The 27,611-nt window shown below is 37.3% G+C and overlaps 1 protein-coding gene across 1 annotated transcript in view; it reads right to left on the reverse strand.

Annotated features, from left to right (window-relative positions):
* Positions 1-27,611, reverse strand: part of PRDM5 (PR/SET domain 5) — an 89,474-nt gene that overhangs the window by 44,615 nt on the left and 17,248 nt on the right. The window contains exons 4-11 of the mRNA XM_074867234.1: positions 17,169-17,352; positions 16,284-16,458; positions 14,978-15,070; positions 14,581-14,702; positions 12,160-12,239; positions 5,627-5,711; positions 4,185-4,342; positions 455-541 (exon numbers count right to left, since the gene is read on the reverse strand). Coding sequence (XP_074723335.1) covers positions 455-541; positions 4,185-4,342; positions 5,627-5,711; positions 12,160-12,239; positions 14,581-14,702; positions 14,978-15,070; positions 16,284-16,458; positions 17,169-17,352 — 984 coding nt within the window. The remainder of the gene's footprint in view (positions 1-454; positions 542-4,184; positions 4,343-5,626; positions 5,712-12,159; positions 12,240-14,580; positions 14,703-14,977; positions 15,071-16,283; positions 16,459-17,168; positions 17,353-27,611) is intronic.

Below are 27,611 nucleotides of genomic sequence, written 5' to 3' on the forward strand. Positions count from 1 at the left end.
TAAATATGAGCATAGTACGTATTTATTTAATCCATTTCTGCTATTCATAATACCATGCGACATTTATAGCTATCCCCTAAACTACAGAAAAAAAAGACTGTGGGGAGTCAGCATAATTATTTAGATGTAGACTGAAGGCCTTGAACCTAGATGGATTTTAACACAAATGTCCTCTTACATACACAACAGTACCAAAACATTAGAGTACTTGCAGCAGTATGCAGAGGCCTTGGATTCAAAGACAAATCCTTGATCTTAGCCTATGTCATTTACAGCAAACCAGCAACTGGAGATGTGTGCAGTATTATCATCCGTTACATAAAATCTGCTGAATGTTTCAGTCCAGCTTCTACAGGTTTACATCACAGTTTGCATTAGTTGACACCCTGCTTGGCAGACTCAGCAGTCAGGCCAAGGATTGACAGGACATGAAGAGACTGAACTACCTTCTCACCTCAACAGGTGGTTCCTCCAGAACAGGGTTGAGACATATTGATGAGACACTGTGGGGAAGCTCGCAGTGCTGCTGTCTGTGCTGTACCTGTTCTGTGGATAAATAGAAGGGTTCAGTCTCTAGAGCTGTCAATCTGGCACCTTTCACGAGCGCAAAATTCATGTTCTTTATTTTAAAAATGCCCTGGTTTAGAACACTCACCACTTGAGTGATAGTACTGAAGAGCACAGTGATTTGTACAGAATTACTTCTTAGCATCTCCTTGACAGTTCTCCTAGTCTTTTGATACAAGTATTCATCTGCACATCTTCACTACAAAGAAAAACACCTAACTCGGCCTACCCACATGCAAGGGTACACAGATCATCTGCCCCTTTTGTGAATGGCCAAGAAACAAGCTAGGTCTATTACAAAAAGCCATGCAAATCTTAATGAGGAGAGATACCCCCTCAGACAAGCGTATTAGTTCTAATACTGTCCTTTTTTTTTGTCCTACTGATAGGTTCCAGATCAGAGATGGTTTCCATTCAGTCAGAGCAGCAGACAGCCATACAATCAAAGCAACTGAGGATGGGCTCTTGTGGAATATTTCATGTCAGCCTTTCCTACCGTAGCATTTGTGGAGGCTTAAACCAGCCCAAGGCTACTTATTCCCTATAGAGAAACTGAGGGAATACAGTTGTTTCCATTCATTATGCTCCCCAGGACCAAATAACCGTGGATTAACCATAAACCCTTTAAAATCCTACGTCTGCTGACCTATTTCTGCTCACTGTCATATCCTCATATTTTATTCTCTGAACTCATCGTTTATGCATAGCAACAAAGGAGCAGATGGAACAAAAACTTTGCTTTCTCCTGTATGGAAGTAATCTGCATTATATGGCACAGAACATGCACCTTCATCCAACCTAACCTGGATGAACGGTGACAACTTTTGTCTGTAGCACAATCCAACAGTAACTCTGACTGAATTTCAGATACTACTCTCTCCCCTTGTCACAAAAATGGAACCATATTCTTCATATGATCACTTAGTCACAGAGTCTGAGCTTTTTCAAAAGACATCTGAGCTAGTTCCACATCACATAACACTTTGCAGCGCTGACATCTCCAAGCAAGTGACAAAGCAAGCTTGCACATGCACCTACACAGAGCAGTGTAGTAGTACTTGTATGCAGAAGCAGCACATCAGAGGGGTACCACAGGAATACTAACAGTTCCTGCCTCTCAGATCTGTAGCTGTAAGGGTGTAATGAGCGCTGCTAGGGTTCACAGTACGATGCTCCACAGAACAGAGCAGATACACTCTCAGCAACTCCACTGTCTATCCCCCAACAAAATCCCGTGAAATGTGAGGAACTGATCTCCTTCTGCACCTTTGAAATGACCCAACATTCACTCACATTTGAAAGATGATTAAAAGCATATATTGTGGGAGCCATTTTTATTCTGATACTTCCAACACAAAATCAGATTAAAAAACCCCCATAAAGGAATAACAGGAACAACAGCAACAAGTTTCCATCTAAAACACAAAACAAGAATTCAAAGGTACAAAATGTTTATGTATCCTGTTTCTCATTATAAACAAAAACTATGTAGCTCTGCTGTAAAACCCAAACAGTTTTTTTCAAGCGTGTTGCTATCAAACTTTAAAGCGTGTTTTATGTTAAATGTTGTTGATTTAAGTGTTTTTAACTACCATACCCATCATTCCTACTGCAGGTTTCTAAGCTCCCCACTACTAACACAGTAACCTGGAACTCAAAATCACTGTGAAATTATTCAGAGTCCAAATTTTCTTCCTCCAAAAGAAAACAAAACCTAGGAGGACGTCTTAAAGGAATACACACCTAAAGAATCATTAAAAACCTGAGCTGAAGAAATACACAGAAGTATGATACACAATAAAGGTTTACATTTCCACAGTCAGTGGATTGACATTCCTGTGAACAAGCAAAAGAACTATCATCCCCTTTCCCTGTGTCATGGTTTGAACTGCCCTCCCAAAATCATGGCACAACTACTTTGGCGTTCCAAACCACCATGCTTGACTTACTCCTTACAACTGGTTTTGTGTATACACACCCGTACTCCCCTCCATTATCTACTACCCTCTCCTTGTTTACTCAATGAAGAGAGGCATGTCTAAAAAAGCAATTCAGGACACATATGTCAGTCTCTTGTCTCTCATGCTCATCTCTTCATTTAGCAAGTGAAATTAGAGACCTATATGGGGATGGGTGAATATTCACAGCTGTTTGGGTAAACTTTATGTAAACACAGGAATAAATTTCTTTCATTATAGGACAGGGTTGATTTACAGCCAATACTATGTGCAAACAGGTTCAGGAAATAAGTATTCCAACATGCTTTAAGGAATTCTGTCAAAATTAGGAACTCACTAAATCTGTCTAAATTTTAATATTTTTCCCATTAAGTGGAGCCTCTAATCCTTGCTTATGCTAGTGGTGCTGCTGCTTTAAACACACAATTGGGTCAAAGTGTTTACTCATTTATACTTAATTCTGAAGGCTGTTTTCAGCCCAAACTCCCTACCAGTCATCAACTGCAAATTAAGAAACATGTAAAAAGTATTCACTTAAGATATAGAAGTACCTTTCCAGATAGCATTTTATACATTTTCCTTAGAATATATCTAATTTGTGAGATTCTGCCCCATTTTCTTAATACAGTCTAAAACATAAGATACAATCACAGCATATATGGGAGCTAATCTTGTCCTTCAGCAGGCTTCTGAATGTTTTCTGTTTTAGAAAGTCATCACCATTTCATCCTGCGAAAGGCATTATTATTACTCTTACATGATTTATGGCTGAAAGTGCAAGAGATGGTGCAAAGATCCTGTGCCAAATTCCCAGATGGCATATAACATGAGCCAAACTGCGAAAGACTTCTAAGTATGGGTATATCAGTTTCATCAAAAGGGGGAAAGAAAGGAGTAGTATTTTAAAAATTTAAATTTAAAAAAAAAAAAAAGAAAAGAAAAAAGAGCAAAGAGTTCCAAATACTGGTCACAAAACCAGACAGGGTGGGGTTTTTTTTCTTTCTTTTTTAGACTCTTGTAATTCTGAAACAGCAGTCATGGATGTAGCCTTGCCACTAAAAATGTAACCCCAGGTTAAAAATAATGACAGGCATTACAGAAATTAGGCCAAACAGATTTGAGCTTAAATCAACAGAAGTAGAGCATCCCTTCATAAGCCTATTTTTCAGGTAATGTTTCTTCTAATGTTGTTTTAATGTGTGAGCGCTACCCAGTGCAAATCCAGTACAGTTTGAAAGCATCTGCTACTAAGTCCATCAATGACTGCAACAGGACTATACTTAGTTTTATTCAAATATGGTATTTCTTAAAAACAAAAAAAATTGAAGACATTTTAGATCAGTTGCATTTTTAACTTGATAACCTAACATTAAAAAAAAAATAAAAATCAGAAAAGTCAAAATGGGGACTTATTTGATGCTTTTAACCAAGCAACTGTGATTTCCTTCTGCTTATTTCACTTTTATTTTTTAACTAGATTTCATTTAGTATTTTGAGATTTTGAATATAACAAAGAACACTAAAAAATACATTCTCCAATACTTTAATCCCATGTTTATAAGCATGCCAGAGCTTAATGATGAACCACTTAAAAGAAAAAAAAAAATCTGCAAATCTGAGGCTGGCAGACCTGTAAACAACAACAGCAGAGTGCTTTACCTTCTTGTGATTCTTGTAAACATTTCTGTGGGCAAATCCCTTTCCACAAAGCTTGCATTTATAAGGTTTATCTTCACTGTGTATTATTTTGTGTGCAGTCACTTGATCAAGTCGTTTGAAGGACTTATTGCAAACCTCGCAGGTGTAGGGGCGTTTTTCTGCAGAAAATGAGTGGGGGACATTTAATCTCCTGTTTATACAGGGGGAGAAGATGAAAGGCAGAGACAGTCATCTCCTCAGAGATTTTTGCAATTAAGTCAACCCAATTAAGATTAAACCAATTAGAAAGACATCTAATGCCCTTTATGTTAGACAGTTAAGTCACTTCACAAAAGATGAGCCATGGTGTATCTCAAGAAATTGGCACATTCTTTGCAATAATCATTGCTAAAACTAAATTCTGATTAATTAGCTTAAATCAAAAGAGAATGACTTCAAAGAGGAAAACTCTGTTTCCAGATTACAAATGTGAAAGAGGGCATGACAGTTTAAATGTTTTAAAACTTAATTAACAATATACATATTAGCTTCCAAAACCAAAAGTTTCTATGCAAAAAGCCTTTATGCTTCAACTGGTGACTGCAACTTAACTACATTAATGCTCATCCAAAAGTGTAAAAAGAAAGCTAGGAGCCTCTAAGATATAGATTATGTTACAAGAAATGAGCTTTTGGTGTGGACTGATACCAAGAAAATAGTTCAATTACAAGCCTGTGCAGCTGTAAAAACCTGCATTTTTTAAATGCTAATGTATTTGACAGAACAATGTTTGTGTTTCCATCATGTTGGTTGATGTTTCTAATCACTGGTGAAAGACACAGAAACGCTAGTTTGCAGTGATCAGAAATTCTGGCACAGCCAATTTGTGTCATACTGCCAAACCTATGGACAGGCCACACCCTGCTCACAGCGACCTGTTCTGGCAGACGACAGGCACAATGAGACATTTGTGTGTGGTCTATGAAACAGTGTGGAGTATGAGCTGCTCTCCTCTGACTGGAAACTATGTGCATGAGTCCACTAATATACATATATATATATAAATGAAGGTTTCCCTTTTTATCACAGATCTCTGAATGTCAGCATACCTCAGCTCCCATCCTCTTCTCTTCAACATGAAATTTCAAGTGCCAGTTCTTCACCTCCTCTACAAGCCAAGTAGCAATCTTTTGCCCCATCCCAGCTAACTGACATCATCTACCCCAGCTAGTATGAAAAAATAGCTTGACAAAGCAGCAGCAAGAAGACAGCTACAGCATTACACTTGGATTTTTGAAAGGCTTAGAAAGGATAGATCGGATGGTTTCCTTGGAACCTGAGATTTGCTTGAACAGCTCAGGACAACACAGAATTCATTGAGACTTCCGTAAGAAACTAACTGAGGTAAAACTCAATATACCTTAAATACATATACACAGGTTTGTGTTATTTTTGTACATTACCTGAATGAGTTATCATATGGCGTTTTAGTTGGTTAGCCGAAATAAATTTCTTGTCACATTCCTGACACTCAAAGATCTCATGGACCTGCAAAATGAGTGTTTAATGATAATTAAACATGTGTCTCAAACAAGATCACACATCTTGCATATACAGAAATTCTCTAACACACCGTAACTATTTCTTAGCCAGTAGCTATAGTAATACCCATGAATATTCTGTGATTTCCCCCTTGCTACTCCCTTCGTGAACAACAATACCTCACACAAAATAAATATTCATAATTGCAAACAAAAAAATTATCACTAAAACTATATTAAGAAACACAGGTTATGCAAATTTCCAGTATCAGACCTATTTAAAATATCATTGTTATGAAAGCATTGAAAAAAAAGATGCAGAATACCTTTTCAGAACATTTCCTTCTAGTCAATAAGACAGAAGTAAAAATAACACAATTATTTTTAAATATTAATAAATAATAATAAATATTATTAAAAATAACAGAGTAACTACTTCATAACTGCTGTAAGAATTTTAAAAAACAAGTACTATCAAAGTCTTTCAGGATTGTTTCTCTTAAAGGCTTTTAAAGACCAGACAGCAGAGGGGCAGCAGTGTCTCTTAAACTGTAAAAGCAGTAAGCATTAGCAGGATTTTCAACATCGCAGCACATAATGTCATCAAAGACTAAATGCTGGAAAAATAGAAGAGGCAGTTAAGAGCTACAATTTCTGATAGTCAATTAAAAAAAAAATCCTGTGTTATTTATTGTTCTCCAAAATTACAACACATACATAGTTCTCCACCTGTCAAGATTACCATTCACCTTCCACTCTGTATTATATTTGCCATCAGCAGTCTCCCCTCAACCTAGTTGAACTGCAACTGAGCATACATTTCAGCTTTTTGGAACTGCAGCCTTAGACAACAAAACTTCCAGGCAAGAGATAACATTTGATAAAGCTTTTCTGGAGAACTTTAAAGGTTTTCTGCAGGAGAATCTAGCAGCTAAAAATAACAAATATCAAAGGTTCAACACAATATAAAAAACATTTGCAGACAGCACAATATAGAAGTTCAACTAAGACTTCCACTTAAACAACAACAAAAAAAAAGAGATGTTCTGTAAGTATTTTGCCTCACCCTGTTTTTATGCTGCTACTCACAAACTAACTTTAGAGCAAATGAAATGTTTTAATAAACTAAAAAGCAGCTATGCCATTTCCTACAATCTCTGCAAACTTGAACACTTTGGTGTGTAAGTGATGCTTACTGAAAAGTTCAGACAGAGTCAGGTGATAAGCTCAAATGAAGATCATACATTCTAAATACTCTGTTTACCCAGCTGCATTTCAGTTTAATTTCTCTTATATGCACACAGAATCTACTACTCTACCCTTTCCCAAAAGATCTAAACTTTTACTTAGATTGTTGACTGATGTTTCCATAATTCTACAACCAACTGCTATTAGAATCTCCTCCGACACAATTATTTAACTAACTTGTAAGGTATTCTTAAACATAATATTTAATACATCAGAACCCAGACTGTGCTTTAACACTATACAAATGTGATTTCAACATATGAGCACTGTTTAATAAACAGTCTCGTTGAACACATTTGCATCAAAATAGATGCTTCTGTGCATGTGCATTAAAAAGCTACGGCTATCAAATACATATTCTATAGCTGATACTCTTTAAATCAATTCTTTAGAAAAGAATCAGACTTGTGTTCATGTGCATTAAATAGCTGTAGCTATCAAGCATATATTCTATAGCTGGCACTCTAATCAGTTCTATAGAAAAGTGCACAATTATATGGTGAAACAACAGTAATAAAATATAGCAAATATTTTTATGAATAATTATATTCAAAGGGATTTTCACTTTAAGAAAACTTGTCAAGTAACATGCTTTATGAGTATACAGGCTGCAATACCGCAGACAAGTGCTCATGCAATGATTTATTCATATAACAAAATTAGTCTCCTTAGGGGGCTGTAACAGCTATCAACATAAACCTCTGTTACATTAAAGTCAGAACATACTTCGAATTATTTCATATGCATTTGAAGAGCTACACCTTCAGATAACAACTTGCTAAGTGCCATACAAAACAGCAAGCATCTGAACAAGACTAATATATGCTCAGATAAATATACTTTTTCACTTACAGGACTGATGATCTTAAAATTTTCATGACGTCTACTGAAAAACAAAAAATCATTCAAAAGAGTTTCGGGGGTGAAACTGAGCTGAAACTTTGAAGATACAAGTAATCCATGACCAGCTTTTCCAAAAACTAATTTGAATTTCAATCTACCGCTCCAAGAACTGGATGAGACTCTGTTGGAAGGCAGTGCTTTGAGAGAGCAAGGATATGACAATATTGCATCCAATTGAAATGATTACATGTTATTAACAATTTTAAAGTGGTGTCCAAAATTTGGTTTCCTCTACCCTTCTATGGCCTTCACAGTGATTGTGAAAAATAAAGATTGCACAGTAGAACAAAACACTGCCCGGTGTTGAACAAAAAGGGCAGAAAAAAAAACAACACAGAGACACTTGGAACTGGTAGGTGAAAAAAGGTGGGGAAGAAATCACAGATGATGTTTAAGAGTGACTCTCTTCACCATAATTTTGCAGGAAAAAGTAATTTTGCTCTACAAAAAAGAAAGTTAAGAAGAATAAAGGCTTTTTCATAAACACTAAAACACTCTCAATCTCTTAGAACAAACGATAAGTAGGATCCTTCTTGGTTCTGTCATTTTCTCTCTAGCAGACTGTGCTACAGTATGCCTCTTAATGGAATCTTACAGATTCATATAAGAAATGTGCTAAGAAGTCCAGAAGGGCAACAGCGCAAACTAGTCTTACCAGTAAAGCACAATCCTGCATTTGTTTTATGACCTTTTCCAAAGTCAAAAAAGCTTTACTCCCTTTACACTCAAAGGTGTCCTTAATCTTTTTCTTAACAGGAGAATTTGCTACTTTACCATTGAAAACACCTGCCTACAACAAGTCAGAAACTCACCCCACAGCTGTACAGCCAGAGACATCACCCCTGCCAGTCTGCCTACAAGTACTGCAACACTATTAATTCTAACTGCATCATTCCGGGAAAAGAAACCAGCAATGCTGGGATTTGTTTGAATTTTTCTTCCCTTTCTACTTACAGAACAGTAGAGGCACAGTGGAGAGGCCTGGCAGCCTGTGCTATTCACGTGTATATGCTCACTTTTAAGTTCCTGTGAGCAATTCATATCCAAAACATGAGACACATTCAAAGGTACAAAAGGAACCCTTTAGCAAGAATCTGCATCAATGAAGACAACACTCCCCTCGTTTGCTTGCTCATTATAATCTTTGAATGACTGAATTTTGCATTTTACTTAAACTTCAGAACTTAGTATCAAAATATAATTCAGATGGTATTTCATTTGCTTTGGCAGTAGACATCACAAACCTGCAGAAAGGAGATTTTACAACAAACCTTTTCATTCTATTACCCAGTCTTCTGTAAGCTCCTGTACAGCACTTCCTGAGTTGCGTTTGCTGGGAATTTTATTTTTATTTTTTAATACCTCCATATAGCTTAGCAGCCCAAATCATGGACTACTACAAATATCAGATAGAAGGATGTCACTTTATAATTGGAGGATAAGACAAAAGAGAACAGGTGAATATAGACAGAATGGAAAACGAAAAGATACTGATCACCACAAAAAGCAATAGTATCAGTGCATCAACATCATAACTGTTGTTAAAGTTTTGCAGGCATCGTGCAGGAGGAGGGCTGTATGGTAAGTAGTTTTGAAAATCAAATATAAAATAAAAAATGTAGATGAGACTATTCTGGGTAGGACTGTAATCACTAAGGAAGACAAGATCAGAATCCAAAATTATTTCCACACTCTGAATGAAACTCCAAAACACTCAATATTTAAGGAAGAAGAAATCAAATGCATAAATGTTACACGACCAACAGTTTACACAGCACCACTAAAGAAAACATTAATGAATTCCAAACAAAATACGAATAACAAGATTGATGCTGTTGTTAGAAAACACTGTCATTCTGAGATGCATTAATAGACATATTCTGTGTATTAATAAACTCAGGACAGTCATTCCACTATACTTGGCATGACCAAGGGCTCAACTAAGCATCACTGCTTCTTGTTTGGGCATATGACTTCAAGAAGCATATAGGTATAAAGGAGAAAATCCACAGGAAGAAAAAGCTTACTAAAAGAAAAAGTAGTTCGGAAAAACATGTGCATGAAGAAAAGCCGAGTTGTTTGTACAGCCTAGGAATTGCAAATAGAGTTCATAACAACTTTGCAATATACTAATTGTTACAAAGACAAGAGTCATGAATTTTTCCTGGCACTCTCTTAGATAAGACAAAGAGCAATTAATTTGCAGTAAAGAAGAAGATGATTTAGGTGGGACATCAGAAAAGACAAACACTGGACTAATGAACACATTCAGAAAAGTTGATGGTACTAAAGCTGAAAGTCAGAATACAGAGACATCTATCAAGGTGATAGAATTTTCTTTAGTGGAACTTCTCAGGAGATGAGACAGCACATATCCAGGATGATTTAGGTACATGCTTACTCGCCTCTGCAAAATAGAAGGGGCTAGAAAACCTCCTGAGGTCTCTTCTAGCCCTACTTTTCCTTGAACTTATTGAGATAAACTAAAAAAAAAAAAAAAAAAAAAAAAAAAGACATGCCACCAAAAATTAGCATTATACAAGCAACAGTCTGGAAAACAAGAAGGTAAGACTAAGGGACAGAAAATGATGACAACAAAGTTAATTGTGCATGGCTAAGAAGGGGCTTATGTTTAGACATTTCTGGCACAAGCTATCCACAAGACGCACAAAGCTAAAAATGGGTTTAAATCAAAGATGACATGAAAGATACTGATCTGAATGACCATGTCTTCAGAGAGTAAACAGATCTCAATCTTCCGTATAGCGACCCTCTTAACCTTCTTTCTCTGTGCGTGTCAGATTTCTCTCTTCCTGTTTGGGCTTATTTTCTGTTACCTCCTATACTTTATCTTTCTATTCTCTACTTTTATTCCTTTACATTGGCAGGAAATGGATGGGGAAAAAAGTCTCTTTTCTTCCCTGTTTCACCTATTATTTTCTTACTGGCTTTACTGCCTGTCTACATATTTCTGGCAATTTTTGGATCCCGCCCTACATCTTACAAAAACAAAGTAATTCAAGCAAACAGAAGGCACGAGGCCTACATTCAGTCTCATTCACTATCTGATATAGATCTGTTCCAGAATATCTATCTTCCGGACGGCTTAAAAGAGGCGCCAATCAAGAAGAGGAAATAAAGTTTTATGCACAAAATCTTCATGAAGATTCTTCAAATAAGTAAGTGTTCAACCAATCTAACATCAATGTTACTTGAAAAGCTTGTTAGTGTGTGTCATAGTGTCTGCACAGAATTACAACTACTGAAACAAAAACATTTTAATAAAATGGACACACTAACCGTGATACTTTGCATTTTCAGGGCCAACATAAGGTGAACTGATGTGTAAAAACTGTCATTACATGTGGCAAGGCATACCACGATTTGGTCTGAGTATAGCCCTATTAGAGAAAGTATAGCCCTATTAGACAAGAAATGCAGGGGATATTAATACAAGCAAGGAGAAAAACAAATTAAAAAGGAGGGGCCCCACCATTTCCTTTGTAACAACATATTTTAATTGATATAATCTATATCCTCAATGGATTCAGGTTATAACCATGGCATTATTAGAGACTTACAGTTAATCTGATAAACAGTACAATGTCGCTTTTTGTAAAAACAGAATCTCCTGGGTTTTAGTGATTTATCAAATTAATCTTGCAGGGACTTCCTTTGGGTATAATGGATTCAGAATCTCATATTCATAGTCCATCTGTATTTCTACATGAGCCCTCTTATTTCCAATAGATGCTTTTCAAACTGTTAACCCTTCCTGTTCTGGTTATAAAAGATTATGTGCATAAACAAAAGACAACATTAAAAATATGATTTTGAAGAAATTTTTTTACTACTGCATAACTAAACTACAAATAACACGCTTACTGGTATGTCACAAAGTAATAATGATTGACTGCATTTTGTACAAAAACTGAAGGCTCATGAACCTATTTTATGGTCTGCATGGATCCTATCATTATGTAACATACTTCTACATTCAGCTTAGTGTTTAAGAATGCTGAAGAATGGCAAGCAACTTTGACTTAATGGTGGAATGCATAAATGATACAAGCACAAACATTTTTGTATTTGGTAAAAGATGCATTAAAACTTTAGGAAGATTTTTGGTTTAACTAATTGTGGTTACAGAAATAAATACTCACAATAAAATACATTGGTTTTGTAACCATGAAAGAGATTACCCAAAGGTTTGCATACCAGCAGCTTTCAAGTGACCTAAGCGCCACAGTCTCACGTCTTAGTGAAGTCAAAGCCTGCTGTGGGTTAGCCTTCATCTTACTGACCTTTCGATGCTCTTGGAGATTTGTTGCTGAGGAACATTTCTTGTTGCACACTGAACACATCAGCTTCTTCCTAGAATTTCCTGAAACAGAAACAAAATACCACCAACATTTTAAAAAGGAAGTGCTAAGAAAGAACCTAAATATTTCCACTGAGTCTGTGACTTTTCACAGGTCATTTGACTGACATAAGATTTTTACATTTGTATCCCATCTTCAAAGTGTTCTATATCAGGAGTTCTCTGTGGGTGTCCAACAAACCAGTTACTGATGGAATGTAAATCAAGAAAACTAGAACAATAAAGAAAAAAATCTTTCAAATAGATGTTATCACACATCACCAATCCAATATGAAGAGCGCAATTCACAACTAAGAACAACTCACTTTACATCTGAATAGTTGATTTCTTCCAGAAGTCAATACAGGAGTTAGTGCAGCAATGACAAAAAAGATCCCAAACTGAAGTCAAAATCACCATTTCCCATTTTTCTTTATTGAGAAAGCATTAAGTGTTCTACCATATAAAATAATATACCATTAACAGTCTTTAACTGAACAAGACAGAGAAATTGTATTAGCAGCAGATGATGAGTTCAAACCTTATCTAAAATCTAAATTTCAAAACAAACTACAGGTCAGTTACCAGATGTATTTTCCTTCCCTTTTCACAGTTGCTTTAAAAAGTGACAGAGCATTTAATTGGGTTTATCTATTATTTATCTTTTGAAATTCATTTTAGTAACCCACAAAGCTATTTTATTACAAGACAAGGCCACCACAAACCTAACTCTTTGTTTGTAATTACATGCCCATGCAAGGTATTTCCCAGCTTATGTAAAAAATGTTCAAATGTACATTGAACACTAAAAAGAACGGACACAGAATGAAAGAGGAGGGGAGTACTGCTTAGTCAAACACAGAGGAAGTATAGGTCATAAACGAACTCATTAGATGGCTTCCAGCATAATTTTGCAGACTCTCAGCATCTTATATCTTTCCTGCTCTTGCTGTCCTAAAGAATTCATATTATGTTGACTCTTCTTACTAAAATGTCCCTGTCAATCAACTGGTTCAATACTTAAATTTGTAGTATAAAGAAGTACTTCATCTCACATATGCATTCACTGTTATAAAACTTATGATAAATATTCTATATATAGATATACACATAAATACAGGTATACACTTAGTACTTCAATTTACACAGACATTAATGAGACCTTTTCAGAGGAGAGAAAGGTGATAGTGCCTATCTGTTCGCAGCTTTGCATAACAAGCAACACACGTAAATTCCTTCTACTTTCCCTTGCCTCCAGGTAACATAAAGCAGGAAGAAATTCTAGAAGTGTCCCTCTACAGTAGGTTATTTTCCTTCCTGCACTAACACCGGTTGTGATTTCTATGACTCCCAAGTGGTAAAACAAAAGCTCTGCTTATTGTGCAGGCAGAGCAAAAATATCCTCCAGGCATCTGCTCTCAGTCATGTCTGGAGTGACCATTCAAGAGAATTGTGGAATTTGTATACCACTACAAAACTGACCAAAACTAAGCCTAAACACAACAATGCTCATGGATGAAAAAAAAAATCTTACTGATACCAAAAAAAAAAAAAAGGAGATAATATTTTGTAAGAATGGTTATGGAAGGGTTTCTGTACGCTGTAAGAGTTTGGCAGAAGAGAGATTTCATGTAATGAAAATCTTACAAAGCATCTCAGTGCTGTCATCATCAACTAAAGACTGTTTTCTTTGCACTCTGGTATTCTGCTGTCCCTACACATACTGCTCTTCCATTGATGTTGAGAGGGAACATGCAGAGAGAGCAGAATGCCAGAACTGAGATCTGCATTGTGGACCTGAGAGCAGCATTTTGCCCTTTCATGAAAACCGAGTGAAGTTTGATTGAAAACTATTGATTCACAGTGCACAGATATAAAAACACTAGGGCCTAACTGGCCTAGTGGATTGTCTGGTCTGGCTTCCTGCACAACAGAGGCTATAGAATTTTATGCAATACCCTCATCAAGCCTAATCGTTTGTGAAGCATGTCTTCCAGAAAGACATCCCATTGTGTCCTGAAAATACCAGAAGATCAAGAACTCACCACTTCCTGTAGCAGTTTGTGCCAGTGGTTGATTCCTCACTGCTGAAATGTTTTGCCCTATCTAATATTTGCCTAGTTTAAAGTTCCCCAGATTCCTATTACATTTTCTGCAGTAGACTAACGTTTCATCTGGTATACAGTAATTTCTCCCTAGCGGAGGAGGAATAGTTACTCTTGCAATTAGTTACTTCTTAATTTTCTTTTTGATACAAATGAATCCATTAAAAAAGAAACCAAAGACAGTGTTTACTCTGATTTGCAAATTTAAGGCTAGGAACATGTTAAGAGGGTTTTTTTCCGAAGAAACATTAAACTCTTACCACTGTGAACATTTTCTTTATGTTTTTTCAGGGCATCCTTACTCTTGAACCTCTTCCCGCAGCTATCTGCCTTGCATATGAATCTGGCATCCCCTCTGCATGCCTCCTTGTGCTGTTCATAACTATATGGGATAACCAGTAAAAAAAGAACCAAAAAAAAAAAGCAACACATAAAGCAGTATCTACATAAACCAGACCACAGCAAGTACTCTGAGCTTAACGCATGCTGCACTGCAGAGTTCCAAGGCCACCTCATGCATTACTTACAGCAAATAGGAATGAAAGCATTTGACTTCTTTCACTGTTAGGATTCACAGAAACTAACAAGCTTGAAAGCTAACATGCAAAGGGAGGCCAGCAATGATATGACAGCAGTCCAGTAACTCAGACACAAAACCTCGATTCTGAGCTGAAGGAAGTATTGCAAACAGAGCACTGAAAACTTCTTGAAGAGTCTCCTGGGCTGATATTCTCTGTGCACTGAAGTACACTAAAGAAAAATAAAAAAATAATTAAAAAAAATAATAATGAGGGGAACATTCCATAATTTACACAGTCTTGCAGTAGATAAAAACATATATACAGCTCTACAGATCTTTAAGCAGGTGAGTAATCTATTTCATGTGTGAAGTCTCCTGGAATTTAGTGGGACAAATCAAATACATAAACAGCAAGAGTCAAGATCACACTGCTGTATCCTCACACAGATTAACCTTACTTTGCATGACGTAAAAATTTACTTAACTAGCTATACAACACAAATCCAACTTCCACCATAAACTAGAAGAAACGTCTAAATTCAAGATAAAATATTGAATTGCCTCCACCAAATATTTCTCTGCAATGTAATTTTATTTCCTTCCATAAAAGAACACAGAGCTCATATAGAGCTGCCAGTTCTAGGAATGTTCACATTATTCAATGAAAGATCGATTTATTACAAGAGCAGCCTTAAGTGCATTCTGTGAAATGAGTCTGTTTCTTTCCAATACGAGAGAGTTAGATTAAATGTACCATCTCTAATCATTTAAGCATCCAATGTACTATCTGTAATTAAATGTATAATAAAAATGTATGATAAAAATAATGTATCTATTTAATTGCATGCAAAAAATATATGAACAACAAAAGACAAAAACAGTTATGTTTTTGCACAAAAGTATAATTTTAAGGTATATGACTTCCATGACAAAACTGCTATTTACACTATCAAGGACAGTAAAGATGTGCTCTTAAGTCTCACATCTTTCATGTTTCTATTTGTGGGGTTTTTTCCATCACCCAAATATTTAATTAAGCAAACATGAAGCATTGTTTTTCCTTCTTTTTGTCCTTTTAGGTCACCATTTACTTTCTTTTAAATCTCATTTTAGTTCTGTAACAACATCCACAACTTAAAAATTAGATACCCTAAACTACTAAATAGTCCATTGATGGAAACCAACATCTTTTTACCAAAGAGCAGCTCTGATCTGGTCTACAGTGTATGATTTTAAAATGTAAAAAATTAGCAACATTTTTGCAATTCAAATTGAAGTCTCCAACAAATACAAGAAATTAACATATTATAAGATTAACGTAAACGGTAAGGGTACAAATACATAAGCATAAAAATTACAGCTTAAATTGTGATTAAATCAAGAGAAATAAATGATTGAATGAAATTGATTTAAATGACTCCTGAAAAAACACTTTCTACTCACTGTCTTTGTAGAGCTTGTTTAACAGGGAATTTCTTTCCACAGTTTCGGCACTTAAATTCCTTTTCCTCACTGGGTTTTTGGTGCAAAGTCTGAAGATGTTCAGCTAGAATCTCCTGGCTAGCAAAACTGGATTCACAGTTTGGGCATGCATGGTCCTCTTTACAGGTGAGGGGATCTGCATGATTGGAGGCAAAAAACAGTAAAGGAATAGTTTTCAGGGAATATTTGGGTTATATTAAGAGAGACTCTCTGCCAGAAACAGATTATGCAAAATGGCATCATAAAATTCACATAAGACATTGTCTCTGAATGGATTATAGACAGCCTATCTTGCGTGGATTACCATCAGCATTATTGAAAATGGATGCAAAGTACTAAGTTGGGTGTAACTTAGGCTCTTAGCCTAAATTAGTTATTCAGATTGTCTCTACTTTGATAAAGATGCTGAGAATTCACCAAACAGCTCAGGTCACCTACCTTTTCTTAGGCATCTTACCTTAGGATTGGCTGAACAGTTTTATAAAAAGGTTTATTTTCTTTCCCATCTAAGTAAGAGGGAAGCTACCCCTCTTAGAGCAAAAACTTAGCTTTCATAAGACTGTATGTCAGGTGAAATGAAATCCATCTTTAGTTCAAAAACTAATGGTAACTTCTCATAATATCTAGGCTCACTCATTCACTCACTAATTCACAGGACTGGCTGATTCTTAGTAAGCAAAGAAAAGAACCTCAACTCAAACCTAAATAAAGTGATAAAAATCATACCAAGAGCTCAGACTAAACCTGGGGAGGCTTCCAGTTCCCCAATCCTGTACAGTTAGTGTTCTCTTTCTTTGTTACTGCTTTTAAGCTCTCAAGTTATCCTATTTTTTACATATTACTCACCTGCAATTTTTTCACCAGCTGGTTGCACTTCTTTATTGTTGCCACTGTCTTCATCTTCCTGGATAACAGTTACTTCCTCCTCTTCTTCCTCCTCTTCTTCCATGTCACTGTCCAAGTACCCAATCAGAAGTTCTGTGTCTGTTTCAATATCTTCCACAGCCAGATAGAAAATATTTTCCCCTTCCTGTTTCAAACAGTAAGTAGAAGCGATGAATAATTACATCAGAAAGAGTAAAACGTAGAGACACGTATGGGACCCTGAACTAATATTAGCCCTCAAGTATGGAAGGGCTGGCTCCATTCTCCAGGGAGCACAATGCTAGAACAGCCTTTCTAAGACTTCTTTCCCAGTGTGGCTGCATGGATAAAGTGTCCTTGTATTCCGGTATTCTGAAAATGTGTTCCCCTACCTTAGCTGTGAGGCCTTTCCAATATGCACTGTAGCCTAGACCAAGGTAAAGGTGGTGTTAAAGTCCTCTTCTCCTGCCATACTCTACCTGACCAGAACTTTGGAGTTTGAAAATGAAACATTTGAGTATTAGAAAAATAACAAAAATTAAATAACCAATACAGCTTTAGCACTGTCCCCTGTTGGCTGCATGAATTATAACTCAGCTTTCAAAGCATGTCTACATAGTGTTATTGTCTCTCTCTCTTTCCCTTTAAGATTCACAGCCTTCTTCATAAACAGGCTTTCAACCCTGGTCAGTTACATTCACTATCAAGTTAGCAGGCACATTTGTAAAACGCACTTTAAACCACTAGATCAAAACCCTCTGCTGGTTTAAATCAGTGTAGATACACAGATCCATAGAAGGCCAAAGATCCAGCCCAGATCCTGCATAAGATGACAAACTACATAAGAATAAGCTCCAAAACCTTCTCCATAATGAATAAACAAGCTTCCAAATAGATACATAAGCTAACAGCTTTGGTCTTTGACAATATTTAATTAAAGTTACTAAGGCTGCCATGGGGGGAAGGGGGGGGGGGGGGGGGGGGGGGAAGGGGGAAGGGGGAGGTGAGGAGGGGGATCTATAGCAAGACCAGCTGTCTCCTAAACTGATATACTGAGCTGCTGCTTATTTTGCCATATGTGAACCAACTGCTTTAGGTACTACCCAAAGTGTCAAAGGGGACTCATTTTTATGCAGTGAAGACTTTCAAGTTCTATCATAAATCTTAAAGCTTATCTGATTAACACCCAGAAAAATTAATTGAAGCTTCTTTACACTACATCTAGCCATATATTTTGTAACAAGCTTCCTAGCACAAGATAATGATTTTTAATTTTTGTAATATGCTAAGATTAATTTAAACTGTCAACAGGGATGTAGTATTCCTCAACCTTTAGAAGGTCTGTTATATATTACTCAAGATATTGTCACACAAGAGTGAAACCTATTTAATTCAATAGACTTGATACAGCTGCTGCTTTCAAGGACACACCACTCTTCCATCCTTATCTCAACAGCAGCCTTTGGAAACAAAAACAAATTATGCATTTTTTTTCCAAGATATATTCTGCAGTCCAGATATCTATCAGCATGCCACCCTAACTTCTGCATACATCTAGAAGTTGCTGTTCTCCATATGCCTCTGGTAAGTTGCAGGACCTTTAATTTACCACAGTTTAAATGCAAAACAAATCATGTACTGAAACTCTCAACATGAGGAAAAGTAAAAGACCTTTCTACACTCATGTCTCCACTTAGAAAGGATAAAACCACTGGGGTAAACCTCCAATACATCACTGTTTAGGGCAACCTTATTCTAAAAGCAAGAGAACTTTATAAATGAAAGCACATACCTATTACTGGCTTGCCATATAAAAATAAATAAGACACCTATCCCAGCCAAAAATAAAGTCCCAAACTTACTCATTAAAGAACCAAATCACACACCCATCAATTAGATCATACGTGACACATCTTCCACCACATAGTAAATCTGGGAGAACAGCAACCAGAACTAATTACTTGGGTTAACCCAGATCAAGTGCATGAATCCCAACCACCAAGCTCTTATCAACACTGCTGGACCCTCACCATCTCTGCAGTTCCCTTATGTGCATCTGGGGCTTATTTTATAGCTCTGCATCTAAAAACATCCTGGTTCTTTCCCATTTGTGTACTTCTGGTTAGTAAAAGATTAGTGGAAGAAGTACTAAGGAATCCCAATGATTGAGTGTTCTTTGTTGCATTTGCATTGAAAAGAAATTTAGTTTGGGCTGGCACCAAAGCCGAACACAGCTCAAACTCATTTCTCCTCCAAGGCTAATTTGTTTGGCTTTTCCAGCCAAACAAATGCTACTAGTCAGGTATTCGGAGTGCTAATTAATCCAGATATATCCACACTGTAGTAGTTCCTCAGGGCAGCATTTTCAGTGAAACCGGTGGAAGTTCTCCAGAAACCACAAAGGAATTTAAGTCTCTCCCTCCACCAGCAGCACCTGCATGAAAAACATTTATTTACTTGCATGCAGACACAGACACAGTGAAAGTAGTAAGAAATCGTTTGAATAATTTTAATCCTCCCATTTCTAAGAACACATCTGCAGTTGTTCCACCTGCCCATCTGCTTAGGCCATGCTTGTTGTTTTGCTAACAATGTTCATGTGCAGCAGGCCACAGTGGTCCTTGGGAGGAAACTCCAAGTGCTGGTCATGTTGGCATCACAACCTCCCTTCATGCTATTCCTGGTTTACTACTCCACTTTGCTTCTCTCACCCCCCTGCCTTGAGTGTCATCTTTTAAGCTGTGAGCCACACTAACCTGCCCAGCAAATACAGTTTTCTTGTTCCAACAACTCTCGTTATTCCATTTTTGCTCCACTACAGGCACCGCTCCCATTCAGATTCTTGGCTCTTCCATACAGTTACACACCTTCACATGTGCTTTGTAAGAGGGGAGGCTGAGAGGGAATGTAGGCCAAGAAGCACTGACAGTCCATTACACTTTCATCCAAAAGTGTAAGACTTTCATCATCACTCCTGAAATCTGAGAACACAGCAGGAGGAGGAAGCAGATAGTCTTGTGTGACCTGAGGAAGAGTAAGGCTTATCCATCCTCCAGAGTTTGATCAGCTGGCTCCAACGCAGCCTTCCTAATACTTTTCAAGTTTCCCCCCTATGACCACAACCAGTTCTCTTAAAATGCTACCTGCCTTCCCTCTACACCCAATTTCCTCACAGCAAGCCAGCTCTTCAGCCCACCTGTCCTGCCAGTTCTCCTTTGCTACCTCCAAACAAGCACACTCCCCTTCCTGATCTTTGCCTGCAGCTCCAGGGTGCCATGTTTGCCAGAGTAAAACCAATCTCACCAATATCTGTGAGGGCAGAAACCCCAATCCAGGAAATGTGTGGAGGCAATTTCTTGGGGGCTGTGGCAGGTGAAGACAAAGCCACAAGGTCAGGCACAGGAAAGGTCAAAAATGGCATGCAGTGTCAGGAAAGACATGATCAGAATCAAGATGCATTCCCAAGAGGGAGAGGAGATCAGGTGCCCCTTCGGGAGAGTGGGTGAAGCAGGACAGCCCTCCAGAGGTGCTGCTGGGGACTGAGAGACCCTTGCTCCTCTCAAACAAGGAAGGGAAAATGGATGGCACAAAGACACTGAAGGAAACTTTTCTTGTTTTCACACTAGTTTACACATTAGAAAATGCTTGACTGTTTAAGGCACATATCCCGTTCCACTTAGTCTCCTCCTGGGTGTGCAGCATGTTTGTAGCTCCCATCAGCCAGATCCCAGAGAGACTTCTCTTAAAAGAGTGAAACAAACCTTTAACACACAGGTGGAATGGAGGCTTTCAGCCCAGGAACTCAGACTATATTTAACCTGAAGTACAACACCTGAACCACACACAAAGGAGACACAGAAGCTTCAGCTCTACCTACTAATCTATTCCTATTGGGCTGCATTGCATGGTAAAGCAGACAACCTTTGAGTTAAAGCAGACAACCTTTGAGACTTGAACATGAGATTAAACAGAACATGAAATTAAACTAGTATGGCAATTCCTACATTTCTCCTGTGTTCTTATGCCATACTGTAGTTTTTAACGATAGCTCCCTGTGAAGGTTAAAATATTTTTCCAGCTGAATATTCTGTATTATGATAGACTTTTTTCTTCTTTATTCTTTGGTTGCAGTTATTATCTTGCATTAAATTAGAAGCCATTGCTTTTAGTTTCCCATCTGCAGAAGAATGTGTTTTACTACAGTAATGATACCACATACCCAAATCTTGCAGTTAAACTCCTCAGGAATTTGAATGATGTGTACAATAGCAATACACGTGAGAGCTGGAAGAATTCTTTTTTTTTTCCCCTGCCCAAAGGTATTCCTCCCACCCTTCACTGTACATTTCAATTTAGTCCATTTTCCAATCTTCCAGCTTGAAGTATTCTTGTTTCTCTGTGGGGAGAACAAAAAACTAAAGTGGGAGTTCATAAGACTAATTCCAGCAACATCACAATTCTGGTGGCTCTACAGAGAAGCACTGAAACTTCTGATTATTCTTCTCACTGAAAGCTTTTGTTGTGAAAATTAAAAAACTAACACACACACACACACCCACCCCCATATTGGGAAGGTTGATGTTAGCAGCATTTGAATGGCATGTGCTTTGTACGTGCCCAGTATGGCACCCCTTCCAGTACTAGCAGATATTAATGAACCTATAGGATCCTGAACTGAGACACTGCAACTTACTCTTCGAAGTCTCCTTTAGAGGCTCTGTGGAAAATACAAACCACCAATTACAAATAAAACCAATCCATTTGCTTAGATTTGAGTAACATGTTTATATCCTTCTTTTTATAGTTTTTATAGAGGAAATATACAGGTTTCCCAACCTCAGTTATATCTTCTCTCAGAATCACAAAATGAAGGTACCTCTGGAGGTCATTTCATCTAACCCCCTCAAGCAGGATCACCTAGAGCACACTGTCCAGGAACATATCCAGACAGCTTCTGAATATTTCTAAAGAGGGAGACTCCACAATCTCTGTGGGGAACGTGTGCCAGTGGTCAGTCACCCCCACAGTTAAAAAAAGTTTTTCTTGATGATCAGAGGGAACCTCCTGAGTTTCAGTTTGTGCCCACTGCCCCTTGTCCTGGCACTAGTCACCAAAAACCCCAGATCCCTTTCTGCAAAGCTGCTTTCCAGCTGCTTGGGGCCCAGCATGTAAAGGTGCATGGGGGTGAAGGACTTTGCACTTCCCTTTGATGAGCTGCATGAGGTTCCTGTCAGACCATTTCTCCCCATTTCTTGTTGGGGTCCCTCTGGACGGCACCACAACCCTCTAATTTATCAGCCACTCCTCTCAAGTTTTGTGTCATCAACAAACTTGATGAGGATACACCCTTCCCCATCATCCAGAACATTTCTCTTCTGATACATGCTCTCTTCAACTATTCCATTACATCCTTGTACAAATCTAGTTAGGGAATACTGCTTTCAGCATGCATCTGTTGCAGGGGATGTTAATCAGTCTAGCAGTAATATCAGTTCCCATTCCACTAGTTCCAAAGCATCACAGGAGTGGCCCTGCATTTTTTATGCTTTTTGAAAAAACTCAATTTTTAATTTCTTTCCCTTTCTTAACTCAAAAATGGAGAAAGCCAAAGCCATAAGCATTAGCTTCAACTTTGGATCTAAATCCCAATTTTCCCCAAAGTTTACAGATGTTCAGACTTAGTGTTCCACTCCAAATCTATCTTTAACTAAAGTGGCATTTCACGGTTTTAAGAAATGCTGGCTTAGTAAAACTTACAACCATGTAAAACAAACAGAAGTTCACATATGTGACTTTCACTGCCACAAGTAACCACTGAATTGAGCAACTGAACAAGCTTTCAACAGCAAGGAACCACCATACACTATAAGACATGCGAAGCAATCTCTGTTAAAGTCCAAGCACCTGATGCTGCTCAACACCTCCAGGAGCTCTTTAACATGTTTTTGACTGAGCAACTTAGATTTAAAGACTTCCAAATGCAATGAAAAGGCTTCCATCAATATCAAATGTAATGAGATCACTCCCCACAGTGAACAGGAATATTTGAAGCTACAAACATAATTAGCAGGGCTAGAGTAATTAGCAAGCACAAGGAGGATCTAATCACCAGGATGCTTTGGATGACCAATTACCCAGCCTCTTAAAGGCCCTGGCTTCTTTGGATAAAATGTAAGATTCTTATGTCTTGGCAGATAACATGAGCACACATCTTCCTGCACATATTTGAACATGTTCATCTTCCTTATTGCTGTTTTTTTTACAATTGCCTATGTTCCCAGACACACCTGAAGTAACAAGAATTTGATTCCTGCAGGGATTTCTTTCCTCTCTCCCACCCTGCTCCCCATTTAAATAATACAAGTAGATGCCAACTACATTTACTTTAAAAGTTACTATTTATCATATAATGCTAAAACACTTTTTTTCTTCCCAAACATATAAGAAAAAATTGTAGTGCTAATAACAAATGCCATATTCCAAATTTCTACCTTGTAACATGGTATCTCAGCAAGCAAAAGCACTTAGTGATAGGAAAACTTGGGAAAAGAGGACCTGAGAAATCCACAGAGAGATAAGAATGGTAGCTCTTTTTGAACCTTAATATCACTACTCTGTGCACCAGCTTAGAATTAAGAGTGCCTAAAATCAGAAATGAGTTACATCTAAATTAAAAAAAAAAAAAAAAAAAAAGTAACCTCAGTGCTGAAAAGGGTCTAAATGATTTTGTTACTTGCTATTACTGCGGTTCCCATTGCAAAAATCAAAAACCTAACTAGTGTAGTTTAAGGAATCACATGGAGAAAAACACTTGTTTCACTCTTCAGAAACTTCTCATTTTGAATTCTTCAATAATAGAATACCTGAACAGCACTAGTATGTATTCAACAACAGATAAATGCATATGACCCTGGAATTAAAAAATTCTCCTTTTTCCTACAAAAAAATTCAAGAATCAAACAGATTTCTAGTTCTCCCCTCTGAGCATGCAGGAAGCCAACAACTGTGTTCATGTTCCTTCTTACACTGCATAACAAATTAATCTTTCCTTTGTAGCACTCAAGCCACCAGTAAGTTTCAGGTAGTCTTGAAAACTGTCCTGTAATCTCCAGCAGAGAGTGTTTAATAAAATTACAACTGACAAACAGATAAACATATCCATTCTGGATAAAGGAATATTGAAAAGATAATATTCTACCAGTCTAAAAACTGAAAAAACAAAACTGTGGTATTTTTGATAGGAACCATTTCCTTTTGATTATGAAAATTACACTGCATTTTTGCTACATATCAGAAGTCATAGTTGTAAGTAAATAGCTAGGAATAGCCCAGGGCAAAAGAGATCACAATTCATACAGTTTCTGCTAATGCAAAAACTGTAATTCTAAAGCCACTTTAAATATAGTAGAGGATTAACTCATTCAATTACTACTTGCAGTAAGGTAGAGAAGCCTCCAGCAATTCAACTGTGCAAAATACTCAGAAAAGCAATTGGTCCATACACAGGTACCCTCCAACCTTTCTGTCCATCTCTAGCAGTCACCCAGTGGTATTACTCACCGCACAGCTGTTAAAAATATTTCCAGTGTTTTCCCAAAGACGATGCAAATGCTACAGGCCCCCCTGGGAGTGGAGGCAGAACCCGGTGCCCAGAACTCTCCCCACAACACCACCAAGAGCTCCCACCAGAACCAGGGTTTTACAAAATACATAGCGTTACAGGGAGAAGAAAAAAAAATTTAAAAATAAATAAAAAAGCCCCCAAAATCAAACACGAACCCACACCCTCACCACCCCATCCCAAAAAAATCCAAATTTAAAAAAAACCACCACCGAACTTACTTTAAAAAAAACAAAAAAATCACATGCCCTCTAAGTCGCTTTTTCACCACAGGAAGCATTTTGCACAGTCTAAACATGATCATTGGGTACAATTAAGCTATGATGAACTAATCATATTTTGCAGTCAACCCAGAATGTGGTTTATTTTATTTGTATACAGGGACATACTTCTTTAAACTGAATACTGAGCACTAGGCAGCAGACAGTAAACTGATTATCAATCATTATTTTGGATATGAGATTATAACATCTATCACTACTAGAGTGACACCATCAGGATTGGAAATGTTCTCAGAATAGACCAAAAAGCTCCTATTGGAGTATTTGGAGACTGGAAAGAAAACTAGTGGAAAAGATAATTAGTGGAAATTAACATTACTGGGTATAAACAAGAAAATAATTATTTTCTGTTCACATTTTTGTTAGTTCACACAAAGTCTCCTAGAAAATTGCAGAGGGGAAGCACACAGCCAATGTTAAGTTCTTAAGCATTTGTAGAACAGGCTTAGGACAACTTTACCAATGTAATTCATAACTTCTTCCTATTTGTAAAACATCATTTTATCATCTTGGTGGCAAGCAGGCAACTCTCAATTCAAATTAAAGGGTATCGTTAGCGGAAACATTCCACCAATGTTTTGCCCGCTGATTTCATAAAACAAAGTGCTATTGCACCAAGTGGCCTTAAATCTGACTATCATTAAAGGCAAAGATTGTGGAATTAAAATACTGAAGGATTTGTGGGCTGTGTTGTTGGTTTGTTTTTTTCCCCCTAAAGGAATAGCAGAGCTTTGGGATTTGTATCTCCGTCGACTAATGTGAGATCAAACTCTGCAAAGAAATATGTGCATACTGAGCTTTCTTCAACATGAGTAGTACCTACTCATGCTATATGCAATTAAATATTTATACATATATACATATCTACACAGCTTCAAGATCACTCACATAGAATACACGTTACTCTGGCAGTTGATTACTGCTGATACTAAAAAAACCCATGAGATAATTTAGTAAATTTGTGTCTGTTTCTGTAAGTTTTCTTTCCCTACACTTTTCATCATTTTGTACATGCTGATCATGTTTATTCTATTTTTCCCTGCATTTTTTCCAAATGTTTCTTTTTAAACCATCCTTTACGTCCAGTATGATCCTTTAAAAAGGCATGCAAAAAGCACTAAGTACACTCTAAGGTATAACATTATACAATACAGCGTAACAGTTTATTTCCATTTCCTTATCTAAATAATCATTTTCATTACCAAAAAACCCACTGGTACACACTGAATATTCCATTAAAACTTCTATTCATAAGTTCAGGTCATTTTACTGAGCGTTTTATTTAAAAAATAATAATGAACATTAATTGTTCACACTGCTCCCTCTTGTGAACCTTACTTTGCATTTGCTAACATTGACTGCCATTTGCAACCACACTGCCTATGCACTGATGCCGTGCTCATCACTGACTAATGCCTAGGATTCCTCACGTCTGAGGACCTTCCATATTTGGTACTATAAGCAGGACAACAAATCTTTTGATAGATCTCGGTATAACAGAGACAAAGACAGAAGGAAAACAGAAATAATTGCATATGCAGTGGTCATACTAAACTAACCACTGCCTTGTCACAGACATCAGGAAAAGCATAATAAAGGAATCATTCATCAGTGCTGACAAGAGTTTTTGCTGAATGGATGAATAGTGGACACTCTTTCTTATCCATTACTCAAAATTCAATTGTAGACTGGATGTTAAGACCTAAAGAGGTCTGAACCAAAGATGTCAACCTAGAGTACGGGCCCAGAGTAAAAGTAAGTGACGAAACAGACCAGTGACCTAAAACAGGAACAGCAACAAGGTCCAAGGAACCAGTATCTGCAGCAAAACTGCAGTCATGTTCAGCCAGCAATATGTGATGGAATGTCGCAGGCTGACATTCAGTAAAACTAGAGCTTTGGAAAGTAGGAGGCACAAATCAGGTGAAGGCTGGCAGATAACCAGTTAGGTTTCCCAATGCAGTACACTGCTAATAGTAGCATTCAACTACTGTCATAATGGAAGAAAAGCCAGGTAGAAGAGACGTGGTAGGAGATACGACAGTGGCATGGAAATCACAGAAAAGCTCACAACCAGGACAGGAAGACGGAGACTGATACCAGGTCTTCAGGGGAACTGGCAGGAGCAATCTCCCTGGGCAGTGCTTGCTTAAAATCCAAATAAGCAAACAGTCCCTCTGGTGAGTAGAAGATTTAAGGAATTAAGGAAATTAAGGAAAACACAGAAATCAAAATTACTAGTGTTGAGTGCCACTGAGTACAAACAGAGGAGGCAGGGGGGCTAACAGCAGTAATGTATCTTTCACAGAACTGCATGCTAGGTCTTTACTAGCATTCTTTTTTTACTCAGTAGTTTTAAACCAATTTTTTTTACTGTTTTATTTCATCAGAAATGAACTTTGTTTTCTTGAAAAGGAAATTTTTTTTTGTTTGGCCTCAAAATAAACTATGTTTTTTAATTCTTTTGTCAAGGATCTGTAGGCATATGCTAGAAAAAAGGTCATTTCATGATGAAAAGGCAGA

The sequence above is a fragment of the Strix uralensis genome, chromosome 4, assembly GCF_047716275.1.
Source record: "Strix uralensis isolate ZFMK-TIS-50842 chromosome 4, bStrUra1, whole genome shotgun sequence".
NCBI lineage: Eukaryota > Metazoa > Chordata > Aves > Strigiformes > Strigidae > Strix > Strix uralensis.